General features: G+C 37.2%; 1 protein-coding gene across 1 annotated transcript in view; it reads right to left on the bottom strand.

Moving 5' to 3' along the window:
* Positions 1–9,333: 9,333 nt before the first annotated feature.
* SCIN (scinderin) overlaps positions 9,334–12,861 on the bottom strand; it is a 63,149-nt gene continuing 59,621 nt past the window's right edge. The window contains exons 14-16 of the mRNA XM_019726923.2: positions 12,182–12,259; positions 10,585–10,645; positions 9,334–10,184 (exon numbers count right to left, since the gene is read on the bottom strand). Of these exons, the coding sequence (XP_019582482.2) occupies positions 10,057–10,184; positions 10,585–10,645; positions 12,182–12,259 (267 nt within the window). The 3' untranslated portion in view covers positions 9,334–10,056. The remainder of the gene's footprint in view (positions 10,185–10,584; positions 10,646–12,181; positions 12,260–12,861) is intronic.

Below are 12,861 nucleotides of genomic sequence, written 5' to 3'. Positions count from 1 at the left end.
CACCTAGTGGAACAGAAGCAGGATAACTGCTATAGAAATTTGTACTTGGGAAAGAGAAGAAAGGGAAACACACAGGACCACTTGTCTGTAGCAATGCTGAAATCTTTCTGCATTGCTATAGAAATTGCAAAGGCTTCCCTCACTAACAGTGCAGTAAGTATCTTGATGAAATCCTGGCTTTGCTCTCTGGGTTGGGGGAGGGAGGAATTCTCTCAGCCAGTTGTCCTTTTGGCCTCCTGGGTTTGTCCTTTGGGAAATTCTTCTCTGTCCACAATCCTCTGGGACACATCTACTGTGCATGTTGGAAAGCATCCCTTCTTTCCACTTTAGATGGGATGATGGACAAGGAATTCTAGGTTTTGAGCTGAATGCAGCACAAGTTTCTCAACTTGTTGCCCGCGTTAGGATCTCAGGAGGTGCTTTATGGTCAAGCAATCACAAACATTTGTAGGCTAGATTTGCAAGTTCTTTAGCAATGTAATTTGCTCAAAAACATATTTGACTCTGTCTATTTGGTTCCAGGTAGTTGAATATACCACAGACAAAGGCTTATAACCTGACTGCTATGAGCCCTGTCTCCCTTAAATTAAGAGCAGCTACATCGGGTGTGAAAACAACACCTTAATCTGATTTTGGATTGACTCACATTACTGGTTGATGACACATAAGGGAAGGCTCTTGAGCAATGTCCCCAGGGACAACTTTATCTGCTGTTATTTTGTTTACAGAAACAGTTGGCTTTTCCAAGTCACTAATCCCTTAGTCAACTGAGATTAAAGAACACCTGCTGAGAATAGAGCAGAGTTATCCTCCCCCCCTTCCCCACCTTCATCTCTGCTTTCAACTAATTAATTCTTGCCTGATTTCACCTCTTTTATAGTAAGTACATTGCTAAAAGCTGCCAGGAACGGCCAATGCACATTAATATTTTGAGTTTTCCTAACCCTTTTTCTAGGAGGTACAGCCTTGGTAGGCATATGATCTGCCCTCTTAGTTACCACAGGAAACAGTGGTAAATATTAATGTTTTAGCATAAAAAGGATTCCTGGCTCCCCAGCCTGCAATATCTATTTACTCATTCTTCGCAAGTTTACCATTAAGGCAGGGTCACATACATTAGAACATTTTTATCTAAAACCACTTTTGATACCAATTTTTGTATTAATTAGGGTACAGGCTGAACTGCTCTAAAAATAGACTCTAAAATACAGTGGCTCAAATAAGACAGAAAGATCTTCCTTTTTATCTATCAGTCTTTAAATAAGCAGATCCAGTCATGGTAGGGAAGTTCTGCTACATGTGGCTTCCATCTCTGGGTCCAAGGTGGCTATTTGAACTCTCATCACTTCCTAGCCAGCAGAACGGAGAATAGAAAAGTGAAGGACAAAGAGCTTCCTTTTAAATGAAGTGACTAGAAATGTGCCCTTATAACTTGACCTTTTGCTGACATGTCATTGGCCAGAATTCAGTCAGACGACCATACCTTGCTGCCAGGGACACAGAGAACGTGACCTACTACGTCGTGCAGGCAGGTATCTATTATAGCACTAAAAGGAAAAAGGAAAGAATGGATAATAGAGACCAATTAGCAGACATAGATATGATATTAATATAATTTGTTCTTCCTTTGCTTTTTTTTTTTTTTTGACATCATTTTGGGTGAAATAACATGTGCATTTAGAAACAATATTTTTAGCTCCCAAGTCACATACAAGATTATATATTTTCAACCTAGATTTCATATCTTTGGACTATTCAGACTGTTTATCAGCGCCAAGTCACTAAGCAATAAAAGTATTTTTAAATTACATTACATTCTGCTTTTTTATTGTCTTTTGTCCTTCAAGTTACACAGGTTTTTTCAGAGCTAGAGAGAATACTTCTCTAAACTTCTAAATTCTACTCTCTAAAATGTTTAAAATGTCTTACTGATGTATTTGATGTTGGTAGACCACATATGATACATAATGAAAAAGGTGAGTGAATATATAAAATGGTTAATAAATATAAGAACTGTTTATTATTTTCTTCCAAAGAATTCCTTCTCAAAAATTCCTTTGGAAGGAATTTTCTCTACCTTTAGCATACAAGGTCGGACAATTAAGTTCATGAACTCATCCTAGAAAAAGTGCTACATACCTCATTGCTGAATATCACTATGGTCACCTTTGAAGTACTCCCCTTGGGAAGCTATGCACTGATGCCAGTGCCTAGTCCACCCTTCAAAGCAATTTTGGAACTCTTTTTCTGGAATGGCCATCAGAGCTGTCATCGTATTACCCTTGATGCCCTGAGTGTCATCAAAATGTCTTCCTTTTAATATTTCCTTTATCTTTGGGTAAAGAAATAAGTCATCGGGGGCTAGATCAGGTGAGTAGGGAGGTTGTTCCAATACATTTATTTGTTTATTGGCTAAAAACTCCCTCACAGACAGTGCCATGTGAGCTGGTGCATTGTCGTGATGCAGGAGCCATGAATTGTTGGCGAAAAGTTCAGGTCATCTCACTTTTTTATGCAGCCTTTCCAGCACTTCCAAATAGTAAACTTGTTCAACTGTTTGTCCAGTTGGTACAAATTCACAATGAATAATCCCTCTGACATCAAAAAACGGTTAGCAACATCATTGCAACAAGTTCATGAACTTAATTATCAGACCTTGTAGGTATTCATTTCATTTTTTACTTCTCACCTCTGTATGTATAGCAGATCTCAGCAAAAACAAAGTACTTCAAACTAGTAATAGTTTCTGGCATTCAGTTTTCTTATCATTACTCCATGCTCACCATCATTATTGCTTTACTTATTCAGTTTACTCAATCCTTGAGCTTTTCCCAATATCCCCTCCTTTTTTCCCCCAAGGTTTCCAAGAACAGGTGAACAATTAGGCTTATAACTCCCTTCCTCAGCATACCCACTTTTTGATGTATCTGTTTATTCAAACTGTTTTGTTCAGATTGTCTTTCTGTCTTTACATTCTGTATGTCCTGAGACTATGCCATGCTCCCTAAATCTCCTCTTCTCCTTTGGCTTAAACTGGGGCAGCAGCTCAAAGACCTCCTCCTGACTCCCTGCAGCGATGCTAGGTTCCCCCCCCCCCCCCAACCAGTGAAGGCCATCTGATATGTGGATTGTAAGGTGAGGAGGTAGGCAAATGTGTGCTTAACCACTAGAGAAACAAATTAAAAAGTAATTGATTTACTTAATGCACCCAGTGGAGTAATGGTGGGGCCAGGATTCTTCCCAGGGCCTTCTAACTAAAGAACCTATCGAGACACCACACGGTGTTCATTAGTATCGCACTGTTATTATAATCAACCAGACAAAGCAAGGGAAGTCCAACAGCATCACTGATTGTCCCTTATATTTGGCCACTAGGTGTCATCATGGGGATGCTAAGGAGGGCATCTGGTTCTGCAGAAGCTGAATAGATCACTTTCCTGGGGTGGAAAACCACGTCTAGAAAATTGAATAAAATGACATCCTTTCCATTTTGGTCTTCCTTAACAGTCACCTTAAAAGCCAACAAGTACAAAGTACATTTTTAAAGAAACTCATAGAGCTGGAAGTTTTAGGATCATAGAATATTTTAACAAACTACAGCGTACCCATAATCTTCAGTAGGAAATATGAGGTTGGTGCAAACGTAATGGCGGTTTTTGCAATTATTTTTAACCTTTTAAACTGCAGTTACATTTGCACCAGCCTAATACAACATCATTTCTATAATTTTTGCTATTAACTCTTTTTTCATTAAAAATTGGGGAATCATTATCTGTGACTATTTTTGCCTACACAGTCTTCTGAGCTTGTAGCGGTTTGGGTGCTGGAATATGGAATGATTTGCTCCTATGTGTCATTTATGAAATTCCTTGAGAAATATACTGTATCTGGCAGTGACTTCTTCTCTTAAGGAATATCATCACAGGAACATAAAAGAAGGGATTGTGTAGATTCCACAGGGATGTGGAGGCACTAGGAAAATTCTCTGCTGTCAGTCCCTGATGACCTCGTGGGGCCAGAAACATTACAACAAAAGACTAAAGTGCAGACTCAAATGAGACAATTCAAAGATTGTAAAAAAAAAGATGTTATCTCTGGTGCTTTCAATAAAAGTTCATGTAAAATAATACTTGACCTTATATAAACATCACCTTTTTAGAAGCATTTTTACATTCATAACTCAAAATCTCAAATAATCCTTCTTTACAGTCAAACCTGGGTTGAATATTATGCGCCATTAGAAGCCTGTTGCCCACCCTCACTGATGATTCACTGAGAATATTACCATTCTAGCAATGTCCCCACTGGATCTTCAAATACATAAAATTTACAGATATCCTGTGACTGAGAATAGAAAAATGCCTCTCTCAAAAACCAAAGCTCCAAATTATCTTATTAAATTAGATCTTTAGTTGTTCAAAACTATTTTGTTTTTGGTTAGACTCAAATGAGATAGCTACCCACTCCCTTGTCTCCGTAACTGTCCCGCCTGCACTTTGGTCTTTCCAGTAGTGTTCCTATACTTGTGCAGACAGCAGCTGCCTTTTGTGAGTCCAGAATGAGAGATTTCTTTCTACCTCTGTTTATAAGATTGCCAGGTTGGAACAAGAACAGCAACTTTGCAAGGATTAGGAAAGAGATGGAATGCTGACTAGATTTCCCCCAGCTACAATTATATTTATTTTCTATTTTAGAAATGAGGGTCTAGGTGGAAGATGGAATTGGTGAAAGAGAGTGGGAAAATGCACTAGCTTCTCAGGTTGTCAGCTTTTACCCAATATGCCAACAAACTAGAATACTGATTTCGTTGTATACCTTTTTACCTTAGTGCTGTAGGTAGAATAGCCCTCTGACCATATCCTGTCTGGAATCTGTAGAATATATTACTTTACATGGAAAAGGGACTTTACAGATATGATTAAATTAAGGCTGTTGAGATGGGGAGATTATCCAGGATTATTGTGGGTGGGGGGGGCATGTAATTACAAGCATCCTTATAAGTGAAGGAGGGACGCAGGAAAATCAGTCAGAGAAGGAAATGTTACCGATGGCCACATAGCAGAGGTCAGATAGGGAGAGAGAGAGATTTTTGAAGATGTTACACTGTGATCTGTAGAGATGGAAGAAGTGGCCACAAACCAAGGGAAGCAGGAAGCCGCTGGAAGCTGGAAAAGGCAAGGCAAGGGATTCTGCTCCTAGAGCCTCCAGAAGGAACACAACCCTATTGACTCACTTTAGAATTCTGAGCTCCAGAACTGAAAGACAATCTATTTGTTTTGTTTAACGCTACTAAATTTGGAATAATTTGGTATAGCAGCAATAGGAAATGCACACACTATGATTCAGCAACATGGATTTTAAATATAGAATATCAAAACTGTAGTGCTTAAAAATCTTTAAAAATATTACCTATAGCATACTTGTATCCATATATTTTATATTTGTTAAATAATTTGGTCTTAGGTATAAGGTCTCCATTTCATGATGAAAAGAATATGGCAAGTTTAGTTCACTGATTCAGAGATCTTATTTGGTTCTCTATGTGAAACATCATGTGAAGAAAAGAAGCAGCTATTTTATCTCGTGGTGTTAGCTCGTTTCAGTTCTTTTCCGTAACATTTCTCTGTAGTAACACAGAACTTCATTTCCATTTTGAAATGTAGTTACTCTAGGTTAGGGATCCTCAGCCTTAGTACTCCTGACACTTTGAATTAGATAATCTTTTGTGGTGAGGGACTCTCCTGTGCCCTGTAGGATGCTTAGCAGCATCCCTGGATTCTACCCGCTAGATACCAGTAGCACTAGATGTGCCCCAGTTGTGACAATCAAAAATGTCACCAGGTATTTTCCCAAATGTCTCCTGGGGAGCAAAATGAGCCCTGGTTAAAAATCACTGCTTTAGGAACGCTCAATTTGGTGTTAAATACCCCATTAGCTAGAACATTCACAAGAATATGTGGTTATAGTACGAGGAAATTATCCGAAAGGCATAGGTTGGTGTTTACTTAAAATTCACATGTTTATAACTGAGTAAGGTCAACAACCTCAGCAAAGCATTCTCTCATGGACTCCCTCGGTTTTCTTTTGCCTCACTGGGACCTGTTTCTCATCCTCTTTACAGACTCTGTCTCGCCTCCCACACTTCTACATGATGGAATATCCCAGGACTCAGTTATCCTCAGATGTCTTCTTTATCTATACTCACACCCTAGGTAATCACACCACTCCTATGTCTTTAAATGTATCTATGCACTGACTCAGCAAATATACATCCCCAGCCATGAATTCTCTATTGAACACCTTACTCAACAACTTCAATTGAATGTCCAATAGGATAGCATTTCAAATATGAACATAACCAATTCCTGTTTCCCCAGTTAAACCTTCTCCTCCACAGTGTTTCCCAGCTCAGTAAATGGCAACTGCTCTCTGACACTCTATTTCTGTCATTTTCTCACACCCTATATCAAATCCATTACCCTCCTATTGGCTTCATATTCAGAACATATCAGAGTCAAGTCCTGCTTTGCCACCACCACCATCAGCTCTGCCTGGATTATAAGCAAACCATCCTAACTGGCCTCTCCTTCTAGGCTGCAATCTTGCAGTTTCTTCTCGACTCAACAGCCAGACCGATCCTTTCAAAATGTGAAACAAATCATGTCACTCTACCATATCTCACCCAGAGGGAAAATGAAAATTCCACAAGTTCCATATGATCTAAGCTCCTATTACCTTTCTGACCTCATCTCCCACCCTTCTCCATCTCTCTCAATCCACTCTAGCCACACAGGCTTCCTCAGAATTCCTGAACAAGCCAAGCAGCTTTTAATCCCTCTGTATGAAAGGCTCTGCTGGTCCCCATCCAGAGATATAGAGAGATGCTCAGGGCTCTGTATTAGCCATGGTTCCTCAGAGAAACAAAGCTATTATCTATCTATCTATAATATATATATATGTATATATACACATCCACATATATATGCATATATATACATATGTGTGTGTGTGTATGTGTGTGTGTGTATATATATATATATATGTGTGTGTGTGTGTGTGTATATATGTATACACATATACTGGGGGTGCCAAAAAAATGTATATAAGTGGACACTTTGGTCAAAGTTCAAGCAGTAGTTTGCCATAATCAGAAGTGTCTGAATGTTGATGGTAACCGCTTTGAGCACCTCTTGTAATTGCAGAAGTCAAACGTGACTTGTATTTATCTTTTGTTATTGGTATGTATTGAGTATTACTATTTTAATACAGTTCTCCTTTCTTAAAATGTGTATACTTTTTTTGGCACTATATATACACAAGGACTGACAATTAAGTTTGCAAACTTGTTGAAATGATGTTGCTAACCTTCTTTGTTTTCAAAGGGATTATTCATTATGAATTTGTACCAACTGGACAGTTAACCAAGTTTACCACCTGGAAGTGCTGAAAAGGCTACATGAAAAAGTTAGATGACCTGAACTTTTTGCCAACAATTCATGGCTTTTGCATCACAACAATGCACCAGCTCCATGAGGCACTGTCTATGAGGGAGTTTTTAGCCAGTAAACAAATAACTGTATTGGAACACCCTCCCTACTCACCTGATCTGGCCCCCAGTGACTTATTTCTTTACCCGAAGATAAAGGAAATATAAAAAGGAAGACATTTTGCTGACATTCAGGACATCAAGGGTAATACGATGACAGCTGATGGCCATTCCAGAAAAAGAGTTCCAAAACTGCTTTGAAGGGTGGACTAGGCACTGGTGTCGGTGCATAGCTTCCCAAGGGGAGCACTTCAAAGGTGACCATAGTGATATTTAGCAATCAGGTATGTAGCGCTTTCTCTAGGATAAGTGTGCACACTTAATTGTCCAACCTTGTGTGTGTATGTGTATGTGTGTGTGTATAAAATGAGGTTTCTTATAAGAAATTCGCTCATGATTATGGAGGCTGAGATGTCCCACACAATACGCTGTCTGCAAGCTGCAGTCCCAGGAAAGCTGGTGGTGTTAAGTTCCAGTCCAAGTCCCAAGGCCTGAGAATCAGGAAAGCTGATGGTGTAAGTCACAGTCCAAGGGCAGGAGAAGACTGATATTTCAGCTCAAACAGTTCGGTAGAGAGAGCCAATTCAACTTTCTTTCACCTTTTTGTTTTATTCAGGCCCTCAACAAGTTGGATGATGCCCACCTATACCAGGGGAGGCCATCTGCTTTACTCAGTCCACCAATTTGAATGCTAATTTCTTTGAGAAACACCTCCACAGACACATCCAGAAATAATGTTTAACCAGATGCCTGGGTATCCCATGGCCTAGTCAAGATTACACATAAAATTAACCATCACAGACTCATTCCCTCACTTCCTTCAGGTCTCTGTCCAAATGTCACCTTGAAGAGGCATTCCCTATTCACTCTATCTAAAATAGAATCCTTCATCTCACAACTCCTATCCCTCTCTAGCCTTATTTTTCTTCAAAACACTTATTGCTACGTGGCAGAATATGTATTTGAGTATTTGCTTCTTTTCTCTCTCTCCCCATTAGACTATAGCTCTGAGGGCAGGGCAGCCTTAAGTACCTGCTCTAGAATATACACCAGGTATCGCCAGCACTAGAATATACACCAGGACACATACACACACACACACACACACACACACACACACACACACACACAACATATGCCAGGATAGCCTGGCATGTGTCAAATATATTATAAAATCAATAATGATTGCACTCTATTGAATCTCAAAATTAAAAATCAGTATACAATACTTCCAGACTTGGTACACAGCCACATTTGACCGTCTAGAAATACTACTCTTTCCCAATCTAAAATAAAAGTAAATATCACTGCATTTCTCAGTGTTTTCAGGAACTAGCAGTCTTTCCTCATTACCATGGACAAAGAGCGCCCTCTATTGTGCTGTTTGGGTGTAGACATCTCTGAGTTACTTTTTTTCTTAATTTTGTTTTAATCAGGCAGAACATTGTTTTAAAGAACTTGAAGAGATATACAAATAGATAACTTCCATCCTTAATGCTTTAAAATAAAAATCTACTTCTAGAGTAAACAGAAAATAAATCTTTGCTGTTGATGTGTAGATTTTTTTAGAGTATTCACTGCCACAAATTTTAGATGAGATAAGGATAAGACATGGAAAGGGCTTTTCAGTCAAAGGGATGTATCACCAGTTATCAAATACTGCGAATGAGGATGAAATAAGAAATGTTAAATTCATATTTGTTTATGCATAAAAGAATTTAACCTTAAAATTAATGGTGTAATTAACTCACGTATCACATTTGAAGAAAATGTCACAACAAAAAACCTTTTCAAAAACAGATGTATTTTAATGATGAAAGACAGGAGTAGTGCAGTTTTTTTTTGTACATATCTTTTGTGATATTAAACATGTACTGGCAAATATATATATGTATATATATGTGTATATATGTATATATATGAATACAAATTATTTTGTCATGTAAGAGCTGTGCTTTCAAAGGCTTTTAAAAAGACAAGACAGGTGAAATTTTTCTTAGAAAGTGACACTTTGGAGTTAGTGATATCGAAATCACATTGGCTAAAGAAGGAAAACAATAAACTTTTAAAGTCATCTTAACTTATACCTTACTGCAAATACACTTCTCTTTTGAACCCAACGTAGAAAGAATAACCTCAAAGGCATTACGGCTTTCTTCTCTGGCACATTAAAGAACAAGTTTGGCTAATGGCTCCTGAATTATAACAATTTCCTGACAGTCTCCCCTACCTTGTGAGTAGCTTTTCACCTTTAAGAGATCATACAAAAAATATGTAAATCTGTTTTCAGCAGAGCTAATAATGATCCATAACAAAAGTTTAGGGTATTTTAAAATATTAACGTAAGAAAATTCCAGTTTAAAAAGAAGTTCAAACCAATACTAAGCATTGAATAATAGCCATATGGCTGAGGTTAATTTTCTAAAGTCAAACAAACAAAGCCCTTCTTCTTCCCCTCAAAACAGCAGTGGGACGCTGCTCCATAACATTTGTTTCCTACAAAAATCAGTTTACCACCTATTGGGATCCCAGCCCAGGAACCAGCCTGTGAATGTGGGTGGCTCATAGCCCTGTTTTATGATGATAATTGGTGTCCTCTTGTCTCTTCCAGAAGGATCTGTCTCAAGGTACATTTTGGCTAAAAAGAGGCACAAAGATATAAATTCAGTTAATTTTGATTCAACTAACTATAGAATGAGAAGTTTTCCAACAAAAGTAATAAATTAAATTTTCCTTGCCCCCAAGTAGCCAAATACTGTTCCATATGAACAATTCTGTATAGATTTTTCTCATCTACTATAGAATGTGCCATCAGAGTTTTATTATTGCCTGAAAAAAATCCAAACTTTATTCAATTATCCTTATGGCATAATTATTCTTATGTTTTCAATAAGAAAAAAACTGAACCAGGAAGAACCGTATTTCTCAAAAGGAATTTAAAAAAAATCTAGGTTACCACAGTTATGGAGGTTTTTTATTTCTATAATGAAAACTGTAAGGGAATTTAAATTTTTCAGAATAATTGCTATCTAGCTTACCAGACTTCAGAGATTCTGTCTTCTCCACTTCGTTGGCATCTTTGCCAATCCAAATGAAAATCTGAGAAATGAAACAACAACCATATGTACCTTTGGGGCGTGTTGACTCAGTACTATGCCCTATGTGAAGTGCTTCTCATACATTGCTCATTGAATCTTCACAACAACCCCTGAGGCTGGAAATGTGGAGACAGGTGTGGAGAAGGTCAGCCACTTTCCCAATGCTTACACTTATTAAGAAACACCTAAACTTAGTTGGACTCCAGATTTCATATTTTGATATATGTTTATATTGTATTTTCTAGTTTATTGAGTGAATTTTCTCAAAAACAACTTAATGCCTGATATTTTTTGTGTGTGTATGTGTGTGTGTATGTGTGTGCACCCACCCCTGGATTACGTAAGGCAATCATTATCCCTATATTCCTATACTGTGGGGACAATATTCAGCTTGTTTGTAGGCACCAGAGACTCCCTTTATGAACCCCTGACTTAAGTCTCGCGCTTTCATATAGTCCTGTATCCTATAACACTTTGGTAAAAGTGCTATACTGTTTAGCATTTAAATATTGAGTTTGTTTGTGTTTTTGTTAACTGGTATAATTATATATCCTTCTCCTTGTTAAATGTGTAGGTTGGGTACTTCAATGCTGAAAATTCTCCTGAATTACCTTATATTTAAATCACTTTAAAAGTCACTTGTTGGCAGACAAATTTTAGTCAAATTAGTTTTGATTGTGTTCTAATTCATACTGACAGTGCTAGAATATTGCTTGAAGGGCATAGAACATACTTAATGTATATAAAAACTATGAGGTATAATTGTTATATAACATTACAGTAGTTTCACTGTACTTACATATTGCACCACAGTAGGTCTAGTTAACAAAAAACTAAGGTGTAATATAAATGAATGACTTAGCAATTAGAGCACATCTAAAAGTAACAATCTTTGGTTGACTCTAAGAGTAAGTCAAATTCAAATAAGTGTTTTATAATTGCTTTATATCATTTAATTTCTAGTGTCTTTTTCTCTTTCACAATTGTTAGTTTACATAGAAATTTAAAAAAACAACAACATCAGATGTGCCATGTCAAATGACCAATAATTATCTCCAAAATAAAGATATATATAACAGTGACATACTTTGTAGACTCAAAACCGTTCTGTCTGTTTCATTCCCAGGATAAGGGTCTCCTATGATTTTCTGTCAAATTTTTAGAGAAATTCTGAATATTTCAGTCTCCCCCACGGCTTTGTACCCCTATTATACTCCACATTTACTGTACCCGCTAATGCATTTATTATGAATGGATGAATAAGTTAGGAGTGAGTTAATTTTACAAATAAATGAAAAATGGAAGAGTTTTGCCTAAAATTATACAGACAAAGATGGTAGCCATGGAATTATTTCCATGTTGAAACATCAACTTGCTACATGCATCAGTTTCATTTTTCGCCAAAATGTGTTGCATCTCTTTTAAATACAGACTAAATCCACAGGTCCATTTACTATTAGACTTGCCGCTTCGCAAAGCAGGTTTTATCAATTCCCAACTCATATACTCTTCTGGCATGAACAAAATATAGTTTTACCTGTTCCCAAGCGTCTAGTAACATGACATCATCTTCTGCTAAATCTTCCTGAGTGAACTCTCCTGGAACCTCTTCAATCTGAAATGCATAAAAAAATCTTTGTGACCAAACAGTAAAGTAGTAATTTTTCTAGTATGTAGAATAAAAATGCCTTGTATTATTGTGGAGCACAGCAAAAATAAAGTTTGGTAGTCATTTTTTTCTTCCTTTTGTGTACTAAAGATTTTAAAAAATTATTTATATATTTAGTCAATTATCATGAACGGATGTTATCTTATTAGGAGTGCTTCATATAAACACTGCATTGAATGCCTTACATGGGCCATATACAGTTCATCTGACCAGAGTTCTCTCTACTTCCAGCTCCTTATGACAAGTGCTTCACAGATTTATGTCGCCTTCCCAGTCTCCGAAGACATTTGAGTTTATGGTCTGGCGTATTAAATTGTCTCTCATTTTGTAAGTCAAGATGATTTTTAAAAAATCACTAGGTCTGGTCATTTTCATAAATCAACAATTTTCAATAACTATTCAAATCTTTAATTTTTAGGCCATATCACTTATAAACTTCAAGTATGGTTTATACATGAGCAGTTTCTTCTTCAAAGCATTTTATTTCTAGTAAGCACATATCTGGGAAAATGCTTAGGAAATTTTCAAGCGTGTGTGCTGAAAAATAA

Source organism: Rhinolophus sinicus, linkage group LG09 (genome assembly GCF_036562045.2).
Source record: "Rhinolophus sinicus isolate RSC01 linkage group LG09, ASM3656204v1, whole genome shotgun sequence".
NCBI lineage: Eukaryota > Metazoa > Chordata > Mammalia > Chiroptera > Rhinolophidae > Rhinolophus > Rhinolophus sinicus.
Note: the sequence above shows the minus strand (reverse complement) of the source record. Positions and strands in the feature narration are given on the sequence as shown.